The sequence below is a fragment of the Nipponia nippon genome, unplaced genomic scaffold (assembly GCF_047370975.1).
Source record: "Nipponia nippon isolate SJK-2023a ecotype South Korea unplaced genomic scaffold, ASM4737097v1 scaffold_3, whole genome shotgun sequence".
Lineage (NCBI taxonomy): Eukaryota > Metazoa > Chordata > Aves > Pelecaniformes > Threskiornithidae > Nipponia > Nipponia nippon.
Genome location: NW_028262347.1, coordinates 36,882,966 through 36,907,420, shown reverse-complemented (window position 1 = coordinate 36,907,420; position 24,455 = coordinate 36,882,966). Strand labels below are relative to the sequence as shown.

Here is a 24,455-nt window from a genome sequence, read left to right as displayed (position 1 = left end):
TAAGGTGTAACAGACTGTGTGATCTTCTTGGCATGAGACCTCTGTCAAATAAATGTCAAAGTGTAGTTCCTTGCCTGGGTAATTAAGAGACCTGACTTTTTCTCCATTAATTTTACTATTCATGTACATTAGAGTGAAATGGTACATTTTTAATAATGGGAACACCTCTTTCTTTTTGTATTCTTTACATTTATTGAACTAATTTATATATTAAGAAATGTTTTACCAGGAAAAATTCTTGTTCCACTATTAAGTCAAACTGTGAGGATATAATAAAAGATACGTGGGAGTATGAATCTTGATTTCCTTAGTGCATTCAGAGATCAATGTATCTTCCTCAAGATTTCAAAAGTTTGAATTAATTCAGTATTTTCTTATAAAGTGTAATCTTGGTTAATTTACTGTCCTGTATTTTCATTGCTATTTGTAGCAGATAGTCCCAGTGAAGCTGGTAGGTGTCTGACAGTGAAATGCAAACATTCAACAATAGGCTTAATTTGCTCGACAGCATCTTTAGATAATCTAAACATTTCCTTTCAGAACATGCATAACTTTAACGGTAGAGCCATGAAAGCCTCCTGGGCAAAGAATTAATTTTCAACATTGTAATAAGAAAGCAGTGTGTGTATCAAGGGTATGCAGCTGTTCTGTTAACTGGAAAAATTTTACTGCATGTCTGCAGCAGTATACTTGCAAATCTGTTTTGCAGTGAAGGTACAATACTCTCTTCAGAGTACAGATTTGAAGGATTTTTTTCAGACTCTCAAAGATGTGATGAAGAGGAATTTAAAAAATATTTTCCTAAAACAGAACTCAGGGTCTTTCTTTTTCACTAGTTGGGGAACCTCTCATAGTCTTCAGTAAAACATTATATCTAAGGGAGGCTGAAGAAGAAGGGACTGATGTAGAGCCACTGAAGAATGACATGTCTACAGCTGGTTCCCTCTTTGGGCAGGGAGAACATCTAGTGACTTTCTAGTTTTGTCTTTTCTGTGAAAAATGGAACATTTCCCAGTGGGATCTGGGTCAAGATTTGGGTTTGTAATGATTTGAGGTTTTGGCTACTTCCGTATTTAGACAAGATTATTTCAGTAGTGTTTTGGAACGGAAGAATACAGGCAAGGGTATAACTGGTTTTTGTATAGTGAAAGCTGTAGTCGTTGGTTTGAGAGGCATCCAGATGAATCTACACAGGAAAGCAGTTTAAAGGGTAAAGCATAAATGAAAGGGAATTCCTTTACATCTAGTTTTACTCCATATCTGTAAGCTGGAAACAACATGTGAACTGACTTAATTTTAAGGTCAGTTTTGATTTTTAAGTGCCTGTGTGAGTGGAATAGGGAGAATATATACACATAGACATATGCAGGACAACACAGCAGGGCATAAGCAATCCAGGAGGTTCCTGGAATGCATTGATGATAACTTCCTTCTCCAAGTGACAGAGGAGCCAATGAGGAGACCTGCTATGCTGGACTTTCTTCTCAGCAACAAGGAGGGGCTGGTGGGGAATGTGAAGCTCAAGGGCAGCCTTGGCTGCAGTGACCATGAAATGGTGGAGTTCAAGATCCTTAGGGCACCGAGGAGGGCACACAGCAAGCTCACTACCCTGGACTTCAGGAGAGCAGACTTTGGCCTCTTCAGGGACCTGCTTGGTAGAGTACCATGGGATAAAGTCCTGGAGGGAAGAGGGGCCCAAGAAAGCTGGTTAATATTCAAGAATCCCCTCCTCCAAGCTCAGGAGTGATGCATCCGAACAAAGAGGAAGTCAGGCAAAACCACCAGGAGTCCTGCATGGATGAACAAGGAGATCCTGGACAAACTCAAACACAAAAAGGAAGCCTACAGAGGGTGGAAGCAAGGACAGGTAGCCTGGGAAGAATACAGAGAAATTGTCCGAGCAGCCAGGGATCAGGTTAGGAAAGCTAAAGTCCTGATAGAATTAAATCTGGCCAGAGACATCGAGGGCAATAAGAAAAGCTTCTTTATGTACATTGGTGATAAAAGGAAGACCAGAGAAAACGTGAGCCCTCTCCAGAAGGAAACGGGAGACCTGGTTACCTGTAATAGAGAGAAGGCTGAGGTACTCAATGACTTTTTTGCCTCAGTCTTCACCGACATGTGCTAAAGCCACACCACCCAAGTCGCAGAAGGCAAAGGCAGGGACTGGGAGAAAGAAGAACCACCCACTGTAGGATAAGATCAGGTTCAAAACCATCTAAGGTATCTGAAGGTGCACAAGTCCATGAGACCTGATGAGATGCATCTGCGGGTCCTGAGGGAACTGGCAGATGAAGTTGCTAAGCCACTATCCATCATATTTAAGAAGTTGTGGCAGTCCAGTGAAGTTCCCACTGACTGGAAAAGAAGAAACATAACTCCCATTTTTAAAAATGAATAAAAGGAAGACCCAGGGAACTACAGGCCAGTCAGTCTCACCTCTGTGCCTGGCAAGATCATGGAGCAGATTCTCCTGGAAACTATGCTAAGGCACACGGAAAATAAGGAGGTGATTTGTGACAGCCAACATGGCTTCGCTAAGGGGCAAATCATGCCTGACAAATTTGGTGGCCTTCTACATAGGTGTTTAGAGTGTTGGTGGATAAGGGAAGAGCAACTGACGTCACCTACCTGGACTTGTGCAAAGCATTTGACACTGTCCCGCATGACATCTTTGTCTCTAAATTGGAGAGACATGGATTCAATGGATCCCCTCGGTGGATAAGGAATTGGCTGGATGGTCGCACTCAAAGAGTTGCGGTCAGCAGCTCAATGTCCAAGTGGAGACCAGTGACAAGTGGCATTCCTTAGGGGTCAGTATTGGGACTGGCGCTGTTTAATATCTTTGTCAGCAACATGGACAGTGGAATTGAGCGCACCCTCAGCAAGATCAGAGACGACACCAAGCTGTGTGGTGCAGTGGACATGCTGGAGGGAAGGGATGCCATGCAGAGGGACCTTGACAGGCTGGAGAGGTGGACCTGTGTGAACCTCATGAAGTTCAACAACGCCAAGTGCAAGGTCGGGGCAATCCCAAGCACAAACACAGGCTGGGAGGAGAATGGATTGAGAGCAGCCCTCAGGAGAAGGACTTGGGGCTGTTGGTTGATGAGAAACTCAACATGACCCTGCAATGTGTGCTTGCAGCCCAGAAAGCCAACCGTATCCTGGGCTGCATCAAAAGAAGCATGACTAGCAGGTCGAGGGAGGTGATTCTCCCCCTCTACTCCGCTCCCATGAGACCCCACCTGGAGTACTGCATTCAGCTCTGGGGCCCCCAACAGAAGAAGGACATGGACCTGTTGGAGTGAGTCCAGAGGAAGGCCACAAAGATGATCAGAGGGCTGGAGCACCTCTCCTATGAAGACAGGCTGAGAGGGTTGGGGTTGTTCAGCCTGGAGAAGAGAAGACTCCGGGGACACCTTATAGCAGCCTTCCAGTACCCGAAGGGGGTCTACAAGAAAGCTGGAGAGGGACTTTTGACAAGGGCATGTAGTGACAGGAGAAGGGGGTAATGGCTTTAAACTGGAAGAGGGTAGATTTAGATTGGATATAAGGAAGAAATTCTTCACTGTGAGGATAGTGAGGCACTGGAACAGGTTTCATACAGAAGTTGTGGATGCCCCATCCCTGGAAGTGTTCAAGGCCAGGTTGGATGGGGCTTTGAGCAACCTGGTCTAGTGGAAGGTGTCCCTGCTCGTGGCAGGGGGTGTTGGAACCAGATGGTCTTTAAGGTCCCTTCCAACCCAAACCATTCTATGATTCTATGATTCTATGATATATAGGCATATATAAATAAATATATAAAAAATCTTTAGTTCAGATAACAGGCTCATTTTTGAAGAAGACGTTTGAGAGTTTGTGAATATGGAGTAATGTTACCATCTCAGTTCCTAATATTTAGGCATATAAACATCTTTTTCTATGAAGATATTTTGCTGTAGCCTAGAAGTTTTTCATATATATCTAACAAAAAGTACTTTTAAATTCATTCATGCAACCAGAGTTCAGCAACTCAGTGCCAGAGGAGATTGGCCTCAAAATGTGATCCCAAAATAATGAGGGCTCAGCTTAGTTGCCCTTTTGCTGCTTTCTCTCTTTTCCTCCATGCAAAAGAAGAAATGTTAATGCTGACAGAGCATTTCCACATTTAGCAAATAAAAGGCAACTTCTATTAGTCAGCTTCATCATGCCGTGCATAAGAATGTGATAGAGTGGTGATTGCTGCTTGATCCATCTGTGTGTGTTATGATTCACGCTAATGGAACATGCAAATGCTCTGATGAAGAGGAACTTAGTGCAACGAATTCATTTAAAAGATATCCTCCAAAAGTCTCCCATTCTTTCAGTCCTTGAATATTTTTTTTGACTCAAATGGTGACAACATAAAGTCAGCTCCCCAGCTTGAGTAAGTCAACTGACAGGAATATACCAAGCCATAATAACAAATGATCAGGACTCTGATATACCTCATTACTAGAATGCGCCTAATAAACTTAGTTAAATTTTTGACATAGCATTATGCTGGAAACAGTTAATAAAATGAGTATGTATGAGGTAGAAAAGATAACATCAGTGATGGGATTATTTCAGAAGCATAGTTACCTAATACCCATATTATTTTCCTGTAAATTTTCCCAAATCCATGTCTTCTGCGCTGCTTAATATGGGGCTTAAATGCATGGCTGTCAAAATGACATATTTTGAAAAAAAATACAAAGATACTCCAACTTTTTTTTGCAGTTTGAAAACATTTGGGTGGTATTGAAGTGAAAAAAAAACCTGTGGAAATTGCCTGGTTTATGATAAAATTCTAAGTGAAGTAAGAGATTTTCAGAAGAACACATGAAAATCAGAGATCTGAGTTTCATATCTGAAAACTTGGGCAGTTATCTTATTTTCTTCTGTTGTGCCTACACTCTGTCTTTAAGAATGTTTATAGAACTTTTGAACTCAATCAAGGAAATGTCAGTGGTTGTTAAAAATGTATTTCTATATTCATAGCTTATAGGTAACGTGGTAACAGTAGTCTCACATTCACTAGAACACATTGATACAACTAAAATCCACTTATTTTCTCTGGGCCTTCGGCGTCCTCCCTTCTTTTCAAAAAGTATTATACTTTTAGTAATTTATCCTAATACTTATCCTATCCTATCTATCTTAATGTCTTCTAGAAATTATCCTAATAGATATCTCCTAAATATTCAACACAGTTAGTTATATATGAAAGGCAATTATTTATACAAAAATTTTGATTAACTGGTTTGGGAATGTCGAGGTGTCTCCAAGCAGTATTAAAAGTTGTGGAACAAAATTGAAACATGCAGCTTCTGCACACACAGTTGTACTATAGCATATGCAAAACAGCTGTGCTTGCTGGGGGTCCCGGTGTGAGAGGGAGGAAAGCTACTCTGCTGCAAGGCAGTGCACGAGGTGCCCTGGCTGCTCTTTCCATGATCCTGCAGAGCATTTTGCTCGTGGCATGACCTGAAGAACCAGAGAGAAACAAGCTGGAAGCTGGAAAGGCTGTTATCCAATTCTGAGCTCTTACATGACTACCCCTGCCAGCAGCACACAATTGACTGTTGCTACAGCTGAGGTCTGAAAATGCAAATTCTTTTAAATGCAAATGGTAATCATTAATTATATTGATAAATAAAAATGCCTTATATATATATAATGTATACTAGAATAAGGCTAATTTCTGTCACACAGTCAATTTGATTTGACATTCTAGTTCTGCAATTATTTTGCAATATTTCAATTTTTCTTTCAGTTTTTCTTTTTTTTTTATTAACTAGTAATACTATTTTAAAATGTTATACAAATAAATATAAACAGTCACTTTTTTTTTTTTTTTATAAGGCACACAAATTAGTGGATGTTCCTTACCTTTATTTTATTTGATTGGATGATTGTTGTTCTTCAAGCTTATCAGAGCAGAAAGTCTTTAACAAAGAAGAAATGGGGTGGTGGATAATTTGGACTATGCAGAGGAATGGGCAATGCTTGGCAAGAGGTGTGTTCTTGGTTGACCAGGGCTACTGAAAATATAAAATGTGTTGGAAGAATCACAAACCAAAATATTGTGGTTTTGAACTAAAAATTAAAAACTATTGTGTTTGGAATCCAAAGGAAATACTTTGTTTTTTGAATGTTTTAAACTTAAAAAAGGATATTTTTGTAGATGCATTTTGAAGTGAAATAATCTTTAAAAAGTTACAAATTGAAGCAGACATTTGTTTAAAACATTTTGATTGATTCAACATGTATTCATGAATTTGTTGGTTTTCTGCTTAGGGAATGCTCTGCAAAAAAAAGCTTTCCTGGAAAGTTTCATGGAGCTGTAGTTATGCTACAGCACATTTTTCATCCTGTGTACAGCATATATAGCTGTCACATTCCAAAGCTCATGGTAAGAATAGACTCAGTCTAAATAAAGTGATGAGATTTTTATAGCTGCCATTAATTTTTGTGAACTCTTTTTGCAGTTGGATGGCCAAATATTTCTTTCTGTATTGATACGTGCAGGCAATCTTAATAAGCTGACCAGTACAGGATACTAAAGGATGTGTGAAAATGTGTTCTTCAACGTAGGTTGTGTTATCGCCTTGGTATTTACAACTCCCAAGGATCTTAGGATGGGAGAATGGATTGTTTAGTGAAATAGTAACAGGATTTGAAGACTTTCACCTCTAGGGCATTGATTTACGTCCTAGACTAGGTTGGCACTGTCTGAATGGAGTTATCACCTGAGAGCTTTTGTTTGGCCTATGTGAAATGAAAGTCTTAAATTTGTAGTGGACAGCTGTCCAAAGCGCAAAAATACCATCTTGTTTTGCACTAATTATGGTCTTTCAAGTTTCAATAAAGACACAAGGATTAAGCAGACATTAAAACTTCCCTCAAATCTGTGGTGAGCAATCTTCTTTGTTACGGCATTTTGTCAGGATATCCTTGACAGTCAGATGCTGCTGTCACCATGCCAAATACCTGTTTAATCAGTAATGAAAAAACCTTCAAGACTAGAACAACACTAACTTAAAAAAAGCCATAGAAAAGGTTAAGGATGAGAATTTCTACTGTATAAAACCCTGTTATTTCTCAAAGACTTGTAGGGCCAGCAATCTCAAACTCAGTCATCTCAAATGGTTGATTATCGTGTGTCTGATTTCAGTGAAAAAACAGTAAAAAGTTGCATGCACGAATCACATTTATATTTTTGTATCTGCTGCACTACAAACTGATGCAAAGCAGAAGGTTCACTGGATAGAAGCAATTCATGCTGAAATAGGGGGAAAGTTCTACTCCAAATTGGCCAAGGAGAATATTAAATACAAGAATAGTACCCGGCCCACTGAAGAAGGCTTCACATTTTGTACCGGCTAGTTCATAACTTAGTGGGAGGAATATTAAAACTTTGTTCTGGATTTGCCAGAGGTGAATCAGCTTGGGGAGACAGAAATTGAATCTGACCAGAGCACTCCAGGGTGATTACTGCATAACTACAGAAAAGACAGAGCCACACCCTTCCTGGAGATGCACAGTGGTAGTATGAGAGGCAATGGGTGCAACTTACAACATGGGAAATTGAGCTTAGATAGGAGAAATTTAATATTTTAATATTTTATAATTTTTAATATTTTTAATATTTTAATATTAATACTATTTATTATTCCCCGCCCCCCCCCCCCCCCCCGAAGTATGGTCAAACAGTGCCACAGGTACCTGAGCAATCGGTGATTTCAAATGTCAGGATGTTCCCAAACCAAAGGACAGTGATCCCTAAAGCCCAACTGCTGCAAGAGTAGGAAGCACCCAGATCCCCAGGATGTGCAGCTTGAGGAAATCCAAAAGTGAATGGGCTATGTCTCCATTGGAGCTACATAGGTCAGATCTCGTATCTGAGGGCTCAGGAATGACAAAAGTGTCTTCCAGGGACAAGCATTAATCAGGAAGATTCTCTGAAATACTTCAGTTAAGGGAGGAGACTCCTTGACTTTGGATTCCTAAAGCATCATCTAACAAAACCAGAAGACTCTAGATAATTAAAGGCTAATCCATTTTTTTTTAAGGTCATGGCAGCTCTAGGCCCTCCTTACTCCTTGCTGGTAAAGTACATGCCAACCTAGGTACTTGTGGCCATGTAGCTGCACAGTCCCCTTCACTGTAGGAAATTATCAAGACTCAGTGTGAGATCTTGTGGAAGAGGAAGGTGGGTTTATTTTAAACAACACTGTTTTAATTCATATTCATTCTGTCACAGATTTCACTCATTCCTGCTCTCACCCTCACATACTCAACAGCACTGAGATAGGTCTGTCAAAGTGACTTGGCCAAGATGACTTGGTGTGACACAAAGGACATGGGATGCTGGCTGCTGAATCCTCATCACAGCATTTGAGTTTTCTTGGTTGGTGATGACAAACAGGGTTTTGAGCAGGCCTTTTATATCCTTCAGGATTCAGCTGTTACTATGGCATGATTCTTTTGCCTCAGAATTTTGCTTACTTCAGCCAACATAAATTTTGGGCAAGTTTGCTGGACATTGTTTATGTTTCCTGATTTTAGGCATCTCAGAGTTGTAACCTATCTTCCTGTTGGGCTTGCAAGAAGAGGAACAGCTCATCTGATGTGCTGTAACCTTGCTGTCCTCCTCCTTTTATCAAAGTGTAGGGTCTTCCACTCTTGAGTCATCTGTGCTGTGGTCTTAACAGCGCACAGGCCCCAGTCTCGATGGAAACATCACATCCCTGAGAGTTTCATTGCTGTTGTCTGTGTTGTTGGTTGTCAGTATGGGCCATTCTTTTAACCCTATTCTGCTGTTTCCTCTGGTGCTTTCTCATGTATATTTGCATTCCACTTAATATTTGCATTCAATATAATATTTCAGTTCAGGACAGATCAATTATTTTGGGCAAGAAGGCAAAATAGAGGAAACAATAAGAAAATGCAGTTTTGAGAGGTCTACTTTTAAATTTTATATGTGCCTGTGATACATGTAAAGGGATGTTTACACTGAAGAAGAATACTGAGCATTTACTGAGTACAGGTCTGGGGCAAAAAAACTCATTAGTGGTCTGCAAGGTGAATTGGTTACATATTTGGGACTTGACAGACTTCTGGTGGATATCAGTGACATTTTTTCAGTAGAGTGGGAACAGAATAGCAATAATATTTCACATTACAAACCAGAAAGAAGACTTTCTCCCTAAACTTGAAAAATGCTGGATTTTTTACAGTCATTTCTCTAGTTGATTCATTTTACCAATTAAATCACATCTTGTAGATGCAGCTACACTATATTTACATCACCATTTCTTTTTATTGTGTAAGCTACTAAATTGATGATTGGTTCTTCGAAATTAATTGTTTATTACCTCATTTGGGTATTTTTTCTTCATCTTTTTTCTTCATCTTTCATTTGCCAAGTCAACAAATTGCCTCATTTTTATGAAAGCCAGCTTTTAACATAGGCTGGTTTGTTGGTATCATTAAATAAAAGACATTAAATGATTACTGCAGTTGTAGGGAGTTATATAGTGTAGTTTCAACCTTTAGTGAGTAAAACTTACTACATTTGCAAAATTTTGCTACTGAAATCTGTTACTAGCTTCATCGGCTGGCACAGCAATATACTAGAAAAAAAAGAAACTAATCTTTTTGGAGTAGTGCAGTGATAAAGTATGTGGCATTGTCTTTTGGAGAAAAAAAAGCTCAAAGGGAAATACACTGTGGGTTGTGTTGCCCTTGGTTCCCTTTTCCCTTCTGGTTTCTTCCAGGTTCAGTGTTGAATGCTCATGTGGTTGTTTATTTAAAAATGCCTTGAAGATCTTTTTGGCTGTACAGTTTGTATAGATCTAAATGGATTTTCCCCTGCAGATTTCCCCTTCCATAGGAGCTTTCCCCTCCCATCCCCATCCTCCCCTCCCCCGCCCCCCCCCCGCCCGAGAAATCTCTTTTTAGAGGTAATGCAGGAGGTAGCAGGGCTAAGTGGGGCTAGAGAAAATGATTGCTGCAGCAACGAAATAAACTTGGCCAGGCAGCTGGGGCTCCTGTAAATTGTATTTCAGAGGCAGCTGGGTTGGGTGAGTTCCCCAGGGCACTGGTTTGCACAGGTGAAGGGCAGCTCCTTGGGCTCAGTGCTGCTGCCCATGTGCAGTTGCCTCCTTATGGGGCTGTGTCCAGGCTGACACTGCCACCCACGGTCTGGGCTGCCCTGGGATGTGCTGGGAGGGACCAGTGGAGTAAGGGAAGGGGAAGGGCTGTGGTTCTATGGCTTGATTAAAGCAGGAAGGATCCACTATCTACCTACTGCTTGCTGAGCAGACACAAGCTGCTCTGTGTGTGCATGTGAAGGATGTAACACTAGGTCTGAACCAACATGTTCCATTTCTCTGTAGGGCTGGTTAAGAAGATTTGTTACTAGGAAAACTCCAACCACAGCTTCTGGCTGGAGACTCTGCATAGAGCATGAGCAGGGCCAGCCCTTGCCTGCCTGCAAAATAGGCATTTCCCTGACTGAGCTTACTGAAGGAGGACTCACCTGTTTTTGAGGCAGAGAAAAGGCCTTAATCTCCTCCTGGAGTTGTTGTCAGAGCATTTTCTGATTACACAGAGGTGCCTTAGAATAACTGTTAATCATGTTCAGCTCTCAGGATGGGCTCTGTGCTGCTCTTGTCAGATTAAGGGCTAACAAGATGATTGCTTTCTCCCTGAGCTACTCATTGGACTCTGCTTACTGAGATTGCCATTGCCACTTCATTTGATAGCCTTAAGCAAGCCTTTGAGTTGTTGTCTGTACCCATCTTTGGTTTGCCTGGGCCAGCAGGCGCAGGGGCAGCGATTGGAGCTGGTTCTGCAGATGCTGCCGCTGCAGCTGCAGCAGCGCCAGTACCTGTCCGACACACTCACTGTCTGTTCCCACTGCTCTGACCCTCCTTAAAATGAGTGATTTTGTTGGGCAGACAGCTGTTGCAAGAGGTTCAGTTCCTCCTCTTAGTGGTGGTCTCAGTTATCCATTTTAGCAAGGTGTTTATATCCATATTAATTCAATGAGGAGAAATGCTCAGCGCTGCCCCTGGGAAGGAAGCACCCCTGCAGCAGCCCAGGCTGGGGGGTACTGGCTGGGGAGCAGCTCTCTGGGGCCCTGGTGGGCAGCTGAGCATGGGGCAGCCGTGTGCCCTGGCAGCAAGGACGGTCAGCAGCCTCCTGGGCTGCACAAACAGGGTCACAAGCAGTAGACTGAGGGAAGGGATCATCCTCCCTTATTCAGCACTCCTTAGACCTTGCCTCACTGTGTCCTGTTTTGGGCCCCCCAAAGAAAGACACAAACTGGAGCCTGTTCAGCAGAGGGCCCCCATGATGGTCAAGGCTTGAGCATTTGCCTTGCAAGGAGAGCCTGAGGGACCAGGGCTTGTTCACCACCTGGTGAAAAGGTGGCTTTGGGGGGGACCTAACAACAGCTTACTGGTACCTACATGGAGGTTAATGAGAAGACGAAGCCAGGCTCTTTGGGAGACTGAGAGATCATGGGCATAAGCTGAAAGAGGAGAGGTACAGACTGGACATAAGGAAAACCTTTTTTTCACCATGAGGCTGCCCAGGGCAGTTGTGCTCTCCGTCCTTGGGGCTTTTCAAGACCTGACTGGATAAAGTCCTGGGCAACCTGGTCTGAACTCAGAGGTGACATTGCTTTGAGCAGGGGGCTGCACTAGAGACGTCCTGCCTCCTGATGTCCCTTCCAGCCTTGCCTAACTAAAATAACCTTTCCTTTGCTGGTGGGAAAGGAAGTGGATGAAGGAGGATGAAAAGAGAAACTGTGCCAGTACATCCCATTTTTTTTCCCTAGGACACAAGATATGGCTTTGACACAGTATTGCCATTGCCTATGGCTTGAACTGTTCTGCCAGTCTGCCAGACCGAGGCATTCACAAGGGATTAACCCTGCAGCTGGTTCTGTGAAAGTCTATTTCTCAGAGGATTATTGACAATCCAGAGGAAACCAGCCACTAATGGCCTAATATAAAACATGACATGATTTTTTTTACTTGTATCCTGCATCAGTGTTGCAATGTTCAGGTCAAGCGGCATTTCCAGGAGAGGCTGGCTGTTCTCATGCCTGGAACTGACTGTCTCTGTGGCTTTGCCAGAAAGAGAGTGGTGGTTTTTCTATGCAAGAATTTGCCTCTGAGTCAGGCTATGCTTTTGTTCTGTTGTTTTATTACCTGACTGTGCTGTATTCTATTCATTATATGAAATGTTTTTGTTCTCCAATATGTTCTTTTGCATGCCTGTGGCTCAAAAATATACCTTTTACCTGATCAAATACTTCTTAGCAGTTCCTTTAATGCTTATGGGTCATGGAACATTAGGCACCAAATAACGGCTGTCTCTAATAGTGCAGAATGAATGGTCCTCCTGCTGCAAGGCCTCACTTATCACTGTCATAAAAGAAGCAAAACAGTATAGCGCAGTGGGCACTGGGTTTTGCTGCTCAAAGAAATCAGCAAGGCACTTGGAGCAAGAGTTAGGGTGTGGGAGAGACCCTTGCAGCTGTGTCACAGGTGTTAGTGACTACGGGAAGAACTGCAGCTCTTTTTGCAGGGAAATGTGAGTACAAGGCTTTGGCACCTGTATCCTTGTGAAACCTCAGCTGCTACTGCTAAAGGCCAGGATGAAAAAACAAGAGGCTAGGAAAGGAGGTGGCTTTATTTTTTATTACATAAAATCTCTGTGCTCAGAAGCCTTTTGGCTTTGATAAAAGAAGAGCTCATCACTTGTAGATTACTGTCCTGAAATTCAGAAAACAAAGTAATAGGTTAGATTTATTTTGTGGGCTTTTAATCTAGTAATGCTTTTCAATAGTCCTAGGAAATGGGTTATGCCATCAAATGGATTTGCACTAGAGGATACAGAGTTTATTTGCTCATGTTCCAAATGTCTAGCTTGTAAAGAACTTTTTCTAACTTTGACAATCTACATGCAGAGCAGAGGAAAAAACAAAAAAAAGTTATAATCGTAAGCTTGCATCTCAGTGTTCATTGAATCTAGTGTAGACACTGATGCAATTTTTCAGTGATCGGTTGACCAGATTAACTCATAAACAACCAGCAATATCTGGCTATGGACTGTAGTAGTGTTTCCTTCAGATTGCTTTCATACTGTTTTTGAAATCAACTTCATTTGAAAAAGGTTTTGTCAATACACATCATGTTAAATGCAAGTGGCACTGCACATGACATTTTTTCTTTAATTTAAATTAATTTTATTTATATGAGGTGTTGCATAATTTTGTAGATATCTATGTAGGTGAATTTTTAATCTCTCCCATCAGTTAAAGACAAACCAGTCTATTCCTTTATTTGGAGAAAACCTATGATTCATTATATCAAATAGAAATAAGATACCTTTATCTCAACAAAAAATCTGTTTTTATCAAAATTAAATTTCAGCAATGAAAGGGTTTGTTGGAATTGCCACTTGCTTAGTCAGAAAGATTTTCTGCTGTTATTTATTGTGCTTCTGTAGACACATGTTCACACACACACACGCACACTCACACACACACTTCATATATGCTGTCCAGACTCTATTAGCAAGAGTTTACAATCTAAAGAGCTGATATTGGATGGCGCTAACTTCCTGAATTGTCTGTATTTGGAGTTGATCCCTTTGTAGGATCTGATTTTCAGGAGAACCTTTGTTATAGCTCTAAGCTTTCATTTATGGCTGGGTTCTCCGAAGCACTAGTGTTACCTGCTGAGCTTTCACCAAACATGGGATGTGAAGTGTAATAAAGAATGAATCTTTTACTGTTTCTCCGTATTTTGTTAAGTATAGAGCTCACTGCCTTTAGTGTTAGAGGTAAGGTTTGAAAATATTGCACTCTTTGAACATCACCTTATCTTGGACAAATTACGCAATTAGAAGCCTAATATAAGATTCGCATTGTGTTCTAATACACAGCAAGAAATACCACCAGTTGCTTACGTGTTATACACATCAAAATAAGAATTAATTATCTGAAAGAAAATGATGTTGCGTATGAAAATCAGTTATGACTGTACTCTGGCCTCTGATTGGGCATGTGATGAAAAAAGTATTTGCATTTTAATTGGTAAAATAAATACTTCAGTTGAAAGAATATAAAATTTTTAGAACAAGCAAACTGGAAAAAATCACATAAGACTTACATATCAAAACATCATCAATAATGTACAAGATAGAGTAGATCAGAGTGATTTTTGATGAAATCATTTCTAGCTGGAAAACATTGATGGGACTGAACTTAAACTGTTTGTGGGAAGTAACTTTTTTGATTAGTTTCCTCATTTAAAACTATTTTGAAAAAGTTTCAAAATTGTGGAAACATCCCATTTTGCCATATTCCAAATGAAGACTTTAGTCTTTCTTAATAGAAACAATTGTTTTGAAATGTGTATTTGTTATATAGTAATATCAGCAATGGAATGAGAATTTAAAAAATGAAATATTTTGACTTGCCAAAGTATGTCTTCTGTTGGCATTTTCAAATTACAAAAGGTTTGAAATTTTGGCCTGTATTTTCCTGTGTATGGGAAAACAAAGCTGTTGAAATCATGAATATTTTTGTGTGGTAGGAAATTGGTTTCCCACTGAGACCTGTTACAGTACATGAAAAGAGATAGCATGCAGCTACCGTAAGGAATCCACTGGGTGCAAAAATATAAGTGGAGCTTGAGGCATATGTGGTCAAGAAAGAAGGCCTCCCCAAAAAGGCCTTCCCAAAGTACTTGACACTTCCTGGTTTAATATGCCTAGATAGCTCTTGAGCAAATGTAAGAAGAATAGGCAACTGATGATGGGGAAAAAAACAATGGAAAAAACAAAACAAAATAGGGTTTGAGGGTCAAGGGGTCCAAAATGGATTGAGCGGGCTCAGTAAGAAGGCATGGAGCAGAACATGTCTGAGGAAGCCCATTGCTTCCAGAAGACATCTGGTGGTGATTTGCTCAGAGAGGTGAGCCGATGCAGATCCTTGCCATTATTTTCTTCCTCCTTGTGGTGTTGATGGCCAGCATGCCAGCACCAGGAGAAGGTGGAAGAGGAGGTGCAATAAGTTTGTGTGGCCTGAGAGAGAACATAAGAGAAGAAGTGAGGAAACCTGTGCATCCAGAGTATCAGCAAAAGGATCTGGAGGAGATGGAAAGGGGACAGTGACCTGGAGCTCTTGGGGTACACGTATGCCAGGGTCTTCCTTTCGCCAGTGAAGGCACATGAATCAGGACTCTATGAACCACTCCACAAACAGCATGTCTGTGCCCATGGCCTTCGCAGGATTGGCCAGATGATGTCCTGGAATCCCATGGGAAGAGGTCTGAGCAGAGGATGGCCCACCTAGAGAATTACAAGTACTCTGCCAGTAGAGGGGAAAACAAAGTAGGAACTTATGATAAATCAGTGTAGTTTGGGGGATAGGAAGGGACAAATAGAAATATAGAAAGTTAGAAATCTCCCAGTGGGGGAAGCTAGAAGATAGGCCAGGAGAAAAGCGTATTTCAATATAGAAAAAGTAACGAACATAAAAAAGGTGGGGACACTGTAGCAAGGAAGAGAAATGAGAAATGAAAAATACAGGTATTACAGCTAGGGTAGAACTCTCTAGACATACACAGTTAAGTAGAGAATAATAGAAAATAAGAACCAAAAGAAGTCTACTAATCTAAACCCTTGCTTCAGTGCAAGATTACGACCTAACCATGCATACTTAAATAATTTAAGCTACTGTATTTCTGGTATGATTTCATGAGAAGCATTCGGCATCATTTTAAGAAGTACTGTATTGCCTCAGGGGTCTTTCTCCTTGGAGAGGCACAGAATAACTGCCTTCAGACATTGGTTTTTGCTTGTCTTGCAGCAGCCTCCAAAATTCTCTCAAAGTGAAAGTGAAATTAAACCAGATATCAAATTCCTTCACTAAAAATCTTGAGAAAGAGCACTTGTTCAATATAATACCTAAAGAATTTAAGCTGTGTAGGTGATCTGAGTGGATAACTGAGAGAGCAGAGAGGATTACAATACCAGAACAGACGTAAGGGCGTATACTGTTTAGAATGAATTCTGCTTAGGCAGAATATTACTGTTTGTTGCAAGAGAAGAACTTTTCCTTCTGTCTGCTTTTTATTTTATTTTGAGTATTTCTGCTTTTTAGATTTGATCTTCATCAAATTAATTAATATAGTCTTTATAAAGAAATAGGAAACAGTATCAAGTTGCATTGTTATATATGCCAGAGAGATGAATCAATGGTTATTACAATTTCCAGACTAATTTGCATTCTTCCACTGACTTGGTCTTTGGAGGAACAGCAGATTAGCCCTTGATTACTGGGGGATGAACAATTCACAGTGAATAATTTATTTGGCAAATAACTTAGGACTTAGAATAATTTATTTCCCTAAATTAATTCATTGTATGTTGTGCAGGGCTTTTAGGTGAACAATTTTCATTCTATAGATTATTCATAATTGGTTATACAATTTCCATAATTACATAAATTTATATACTGAAAGCAAGATAACAGATCAAGTTATCTCAGTCCCTTTACCCTGCTACTGGATGCCCTGCTATGGCAGAGGTTTAGCAAAACCAGAAATCTGCAAGAATCAGTCGGAATTCTGCAATTTGGGGCCAAATGATACAATTTCCATTGACTTCTTGCTATTCCAAGTATATATTTTTGCTAGCAAGCATTACTTTCAACTTGTATCTGGTCAGCATGGACAAATGTTTATTGCAACTATGGAGCTATCTGTGTAATATATTTGCTGTTTATCTGCAGATGGCTTAAGTACAATGTTTTCTACTGATATTGAACAGCTTTTCCAGTAGTTTTGGCAGCTGCTTGTAGTAGCTGAAGCATCAACAGCATGATGAAGAGCAAGGACAGCATATGGAAGAGGAGCACACAGAACAACTGTATCTGAAAGTGTGTGTCTTAGATCAGTTTTATTCAAAGCAAAATACAGGCCTGGAGGCAAGCATGGATGTGTAGCTGACAATAATGGTGCAGATCTGAAATGATTAGCAGTGGCTTTCAAACTTGAGAGTAACAAAGACTACTTCTTTGATATTTATGGAAGCTATATACCACTATGAGAACTCTTAAACTATTTACTAGTATCTGGTAACACTGTCCAGAATTGCTGCTATTCATGCTAGGCTGTAGGTAGCAGTTAAGTATAGGTAGATAGACTGTTTAAGCTCCTGGGAAGGATATATATATACTGATAGAGAACCCAGTACTCAGGCACTGGCTCAGGCATTTGTAGATTTGAGAATGTGAGACTGAAAAATTACAGTAGCTGCTGATAAAATCCATATTTCTCTTTGCTTCTGCCCCAGACATTTGGGATTTTAACAGAAAGAAATAATTTTCCATTGAGCTGTAAGGTCCAGCTGATCACAGTAGAAGACTCTGATTGTTGTCTGATTGTTGGTTGTTTGTTTTTTTTTTTTTCTTTGCTTGGTGGACATTAAAGTGGTGCAATTATCACTGCTGTCCTAGGAGCTCGATTGATCTTTCACTACCCTAATAGAGACACTCTCTTGTTACACAACTGGATTGAGGAAAAGGGTTGTTTAACTGTTACCTGCATCCTGACCAACTGTGCATTTGGGAGACTGGAAGGAAAATGGTGCTGTCTCCTGACAAAGATAGGGTTTGCTGAAAAAATAGTTTCTGGATTTATGGCTGTCTGATGTGTGCTGCATAATATCTGGCAGTTCAGGGAAAGCCTTACTGCAATTTAAGAAATAATATTTGGACAGTTTCCAAGATTTACAAGTGACCAGTGAGATATTGATGCAAAACTACAATCTCTAGGGATATCTCAGCGATAATTTGTATTCCTATTTTGAGAAAATCAGATGATTTAAAAAATTAAGTAAAACTTCTTTCATTTATAATTTAGATTATTGAAAATTTCAGGCATTACTTCATGAGTGCTTCATGGACTATATCATAAATTGTTCAGTTGTCGCCGAAATATTTAAGTGCGAGCACGATGATAGAATGGGAATTGTCATAGCTGACACTTAATGGCTGTATTCACACTATTATCTTCACCCTTTACAGGACTTGAAAAAGAACCAAAGATGATCATGAGATGTTGCACAGTTTGGGATAGGGGCTCATCTTCCCACTTAAAACTTTGTTTATTTTTAGAATGTTTTGTATAATTTCTCTTGCTTTACTCATGAATATTTCATGAAGAAAATCAAGGGACATTTCATGTACCTTCAAATGATTTTTAAATTAAAATTCTTTGATATGGGATTATATTTTCCTTCTTGGGGATTTTTTATGGCACTTTTTTACAGGCTTTATGGAAGTTAGATTATTATTCTTTAAAACAAATTTAAACCAAAAGTAAAAATGAAAATACTTTTATTGCCTTAGAAACCTATGCAAATGTACTGAATTAGAATAGGAAGAAAAAACTGTGACAACAGGGCTGCAACTTCAACAGCAAATATCTACTAAAAAGTTTGAAACTAGCAGTTGGTCTCTCAGAGACAGAATAGGACTTGCAGGGATGAAGACTTTCAGCTCACAGCAAGGAGTTGCCATGTGCTCTGTGTGTGACTGCCCCTGGAGAAACTGAAGGTCTGAAATGCATTTAGGTTGGATGGCTGCTGATGCTGAGCAGTGTTGCTTGGAGGCTTCTGCACAGGTTACTGGTTATACTTCGGAAAGTTCCCTGCATTCAGCAGTACAGGACCTGAAAGCAGTGCTGGGAGAAGAGAAGAGAAGAGAAGAGAAGAGAAGAGAAGAGAAGAGAAGAGAAGAGAAGAGAAGAGAAGAGAAGAGAAGAGAAGAGAAGAGAAGAGAAGAGAAGAGAAGAGAAGAGAAGAGAAGAGAAGAGAAGAGAAGAGAAGAGAAGAGAAGAGAAGAGAAGAGAAGAGAAGAGAAGAGGAGAGAAGAGGAGAGAAGAGGAGAGAAGAGGAGAGAAGAGGAGAGAAGAGGAGAGAAGAGAGAAGAGAAGCAGAAGAGTGAACTTTAATGATACAGATTCCTTCAGTTCATGACAACACTGTTCAAATGTTCATTGTTGCATTATCTCCTTTTAGTTCCTCATGCCTGAGACCTTGCCCGCCTCATCATCACCTCTCTGTACTTCAGCATAGGCTAGCCTTGTTTCTTTGAGACTTTGAGAAGTTTACCCCTTTCCATTCCTTTTCTGTTGTTTTTCCCTTTTTTCTTCTAAAACTGGCCAGATACTGGGAGTTTAGGTGCCATGTCTTTGAAGTTCTGGCTTATTTCTCTCCAGCTCCTCTGGAAAGCATGAGAAACAGAAATGAAGCAAATTTGCTCTCTGTTCTGTTCCATGTCACTAAAAATATTCCCCCCCCCTCATTTTTTTAGTATACACCCCCAGTTTCCACTGTCTATGCCCTTTTGAACCTTGCTCATGTGAGCTACTGTTGGTTTGGTTTTTTTTCTTTTTCTGAACTAAAGTACCCTGAGGTTTATGGTTCGTTTTTATATTGAGAAAACTGATCAGTTAAGGTCACCGGTGGTTTGAGGGGAACAGGTAAATAATTGCACTTGAACCTCTTCCAGTGTTTTATATTTTGGACAATGTGTGGCTAATCCCTGAGGTCTGAAAGCAAAGGCGGCACCTCTCTAGGAAAGCAAAGGAAAGTTTGGACACTGATGTCGTTAACCAAAACAGTTTTTTCCAGCTTCCCTTCATAGTTGGAAAGACTATCTGTTCTGGACTGAGTGACAAGGTTAGTTTGCCCTATTCAAGCACTACAGAATAATTTCTATCACTAGAAGTCCTGAATTTACTGTGAAGGAACTGTCTTGCAGCAACTGCTGAAGTTAGATATTTGCCTCGTTACGAAGAGTGCAAGAGAGCAAGCTGACTAAGCTCAATTTGTTTATTGATTAGGACTATAAAGGCTGTGACCAAGCAAAGACATAAAGTTGTACTACCAATTCATCTTTCCTTTTTGATGCTTCAGTGACTGAAATAGAGAAATCTCTGCAAACAGTTTTACAAATCATATTTATATCTTGTTTATAAAATGTAGCACTACAGTTTGCAGCCTTCTTCAGCTGCTTATCTGAAAAGCAAAAGTACAAAGAAGTATTACATTCACAGATCATCCATGTTTGGTATCTGTTTCGCAATCTTGAAAGGGTAAATATGAAAGCACAAAATGTACAAATCATCTGGCTAGTACAAAATGGAAAAACTAAACAAGTTTTCAAAACTCTGGAAGAATAATGGTCATAGAAAGTTCAGCTAAATTTCTTGATACAAATCCTTCAGTGTTGTGGGGTTCATGTTCATAATGTGCCAGCATAGTCTTATAAATATTTGAATTGTACTGAATTAAAATAAGTTTAACATAAACCAGCCTGAATGTATAGAACTCATGAACATTTAAGTCATAGAAGCTAACATTGACCTGTGCTGCTGATTTTTTTTAGCAGATTACCAATGGTACATTTTCTTGCATTTCAGAAACAATTTATTTGTTACTAAGGTTTACTCCACCTCATTTCGAACAAGAAGAAAGAAAAAGTGTGTCACTGCTTTGAGAAACTGAAATGTTTAGATGGGTAGTAAATGTTCTTTTGGGTGGATGTTGAAGAAGGAGTGATATTCTCACTATGGAGACTTAGTTTGGAAACTGACTAGTAGCACCTTGATAAGGCAACATTATGAGTATATAACGCAAGAAGTAGGCATGACATTGTGGGACAGGGAAGACAGAGACCTATTGATGATGTGTTTTCCAAGATTAGCAAATAGCTAAGTAACCACTGAATCAATAGTTCATGACAGATTTCCTCTATAGCACGATTGCCATTTTTAGCAGATAACAGGAATGTTAGAACTTAGACTACTAACTCCCTAATGTAGCAGCATCCACCACGCATGAAGAGCCAGGGTTATAATGGTATGAGTCCAGACAGGAATAATTGCTGGCTGTGACTCTTTCCTTGAGCTGCTATGCTGTGTGCATATGCCATCCTTTTACATTTCTAACATCCTCTTGGATTCTCATGTAATGAAGGTGCCTTGCTTTCTTAGTTATACTTTTTGACTATTTGGATTTCTGTTGGTATTGGAATCCTTGCCATCCTCTGCTGACTTGGCATTTTCTCCAGTAAATTGTAGCTCACGGTGATATCCTGGGAAAAAAATGCTGATATGCTTCCTGCTACATAGAGGCCAGTGCCATGAACATTGCTATTTTTAGAACTTAGCTAAAGTTAAAGCTTGTAAGCTGTTCTGCATTCTTTGGTCTTGATCTGGTACTTCGAGACATCCTGGCATTTGACCATTCCATGCCTTTGTCTTTGGTAACATTTAAAAAGTCTTCTGAACTATGATCTACCATCTCACTAGTAAATGACTTATAAATAATGATATTGTATGGACTGTGGTCATTTCAATGTGTAGAAACTGAAAGCACTGAGAACTTGCATCCACTGCCACGTAAGGAAACCCCATGTTTTGGTTTTAATTACCTGACCACTTGGCCCAATTTGTAAAAAGTTCATTCTTGTGAAGTACTCTGTTGAAGATCTTAATTGAATAGAACCACTTATATACTTCAGTTAACCTCCTTGCCAAATGAAGACCAGAGAGCTTTCAAAGAGGCCTCTGGAGCACTTCCAGAGCAAATACTATTATGAATATCACTTTATCCTTGGGTTCATAATGTAGCTTCTACTTTCCTTCAATATTACAAGAAAGCTTTACTTACCAAATTTTCACCAAAAAAAAAAAAAAGGGAAAGTGAGGTAATACTATTGAAATGAATTGCTAGGGTACAAAAAGACCCGTAAGTAATTTTTGTCATATTCGGCCAGTTCAGCTATTGGCCAGTGTGATTCAGACATTTACTTCCAAGTAGTAGCCAATTTACTTGGCTATCATAAGAAACAAATAGAAAATGTCTAACTGACATAAGACGTCTATCTAGGAACTGGAAAAGATTAACTGAAAACTATTATTCTTGTTAGTATATAATGAAGTCAGACGGGATTATTTGATCCTGTATTTTGAATTGTTTAAATGTCCAAATGCCACAATGCACAAAAGTGTACCAGAAGATCATTCTGAGGCAGCAAAGTCAGCAATGAGAAAACAGAAATGAAAATTATAATAAAAATATTTAATCAATTTATGTAATTTTATGGAAAATTCAGTCAAAAAAATCAGAAAATGAAATTCAAATTCATGAATAAATTTGCTTTCACCAAAGTCACAGGAAATATTTGCAAATTATTTCTCAGTTGCATTCTGAAGAGAGATTTCTAGGAAGATGGTTCATCAAAGCTAGTGAAAAATTAAGCTGCAATGAGATAAGAGGAAAGGTCTTTTCTTAGACTAATAAATGGTTAAGTGGTAGGAAACAAAAAAAGAAACTATATTTTTTTTTCAGTAGGGAAAGGTCATTGGTGGAGTCCAGAAGAATCTATGCTAAGCCTGCCTGTTCAAGACGTTCGTAAATGATCTGGAAAAAGAGGTGAGTAGCGAGGTGACAAAGTTTGCTGATACTAATCTATTCAGTGAAGTGAAAATGGAAATTAACTGAGGAGAGTTGCAAAAGATTTCACAATACAGAGGGAGTGTGTGATAAAGTGCCAGATGAAATTCAGTGTTGATAGTGATGCACATTGGGAGAAAAAGCTAACTTTACGTACATAATGATGGGCTCTGAATGAGTTATTTCCACTCAAGGAAGAAATCTTGGAATTATAATAGATCATTCTATGAAAAAGTCAGCTCAGTGCGGCACATAAAATGAAAAGAATTGCTAGGAAAGGAATAGAGAACAAAGCAGGCAACATTATTATGGCATTGTACAAACCTCTGGTCTGTCTTCATCCGTAATGATTTGTACACTTCTAGGGTTCTAGTCCTGAAAACCATATAGAAGAATTAGAAAAGATAAAGAGAAAGAAGGTGTGACTCATGGAAGGTGTGTAATGACTTCTTTAAATACATGAAGAATGACTTTCTATGCCAGTGTACTTCAACCTGAAAAAGAGACATTTGACCAGCCCTGTGCTAAAGTTTTCTATAGGTAGGGAGAGTTTACCGCGGAATTACCATTACGTACTTTATTTTATACTGTTCCTTAGGTATCATTATTCACCATTGCCAGAGACAGGATATTGAGTTATATGAACGTTTGATCTGACATATGTGCCTCTTCTCCTTTTGTTATGTCTTGTGGCTATTAAGAGAAACAAGATGAAACATTTTCTTGTGATTCTGTGTTCACTTGTCAACTAAGAGTGGACCAGAATTTCTGAACTGAAAAAAAGTTATATATCTTTCTGTCTGTCTATCTGTCTATATATCTGCACAATAGTTACCTTGACCTTGACAATATAATCTGTATAATCACTATCGTCTGTTGTATTCTTGAAAGGGAGACTTTTCTCCTCCAAGTATGACATGATAATAACACATACTAGGGACTGAAAGCCAATGAAGTGCACGTATAATTTTATATTTTATTCAACCTCTGGAAAACAGTTTGAAATGTGGTGTTCATAGTATAAACCTACACTTCCATTTTATTTGCCTACCACTTCACTATTGTATATGATTAGTTGCAGTTTAACCGGATCACTATTGTAATTGAGATTTGTATTTGAGATTGCCATTCAATAAGAAGATTCAACATAAATTAAATTACACAACTTGAATTAGGAAGAGGACAAAGGAGATGATACTCACACAGCCTTAATTTTTTGCAAGTACACAGCAGTCTATACAAAGCCTATTTTAGTGTTAGTAAAGTGTTTAGTTACATGAAATGAGTAACACTGTGTTTAATTTGTATAAATTCTTAGAGAAAAGTAAAAACAGCTGTCATTGAATATTTATGACCTAAGAAAATTAAGAATTTGGCTGATGAGAGTTATTTCTGAGAAGTTGTTTGCAGTGCAGTCTTTCTGATTAATGCCATATATATATATACATGTATACACACACACACACACACACACACACTCTTTTGGAAATAAACTATTTTGTAATAAGTTCTTCTTGTTTTAGAATAAGAAGGTCCACACATGGAATTAATCTGATATAGTTAATATCTTGTAAATAAACACCTTTTCCCCGTTAATGTTTGTTCCTAGCTTTTGGAATAACTGTTTAATAATCTTGCACTTATTTTGGGTAATCAGCAATACAGTGATATTCCATATACCTCTCTCTGTATGTCTTCCATATTCAGTTCCATCTCTACATTTCAAGTCTGAATCCCAAAGGGAGAGATGAAAATGGCTAGTTTTAAATGAGCATCTCTGAAGTAAAATGGAGAGAAGATAATCAGAGAGATATGTATTGTTGGAGTAGAAGGTAAACAGAAATGACACACTAAGTCATGATGTGGATGGGTGGGAGCATTAAGTCATATAAGTA

At 39.2% G+C, this 24,455-nt stretch overlaps 1 protein-coding gene across 3 annotated transcripts in view; it reads left to right on the top strand.

Annotated features, from left to right (window-relative positions):
• TAFA2 (TAFA chemokine like family member 2) overlaps positions 1–24,455 on the top strand; it is a 191,317-nt gene that overhangs the window by 82,592 nt on the left and 84,270 nt on the right. For 2 of the 3 annotated variants that reach the window (XR_015706878.1, XM_087767506.1), the window contains exon 2: positions 22,456–22,539. The exons of the other annotated variant lie outside the window; for it this stretch is intronic. Coding sequence is in view for 1 of the 2 variants with exons in the window: in XM_087767506.1 (XP_087623632.1) it covers positions 22,523–22,539 (17 nt within the window). In the remaining variant the exon portion in view is untranslated. The remainder of the gene's footprint in view (positions 1–22,455; positions 22,540–24,455) is intronic. 3 annotated transcript variants of the gene reach the window in all.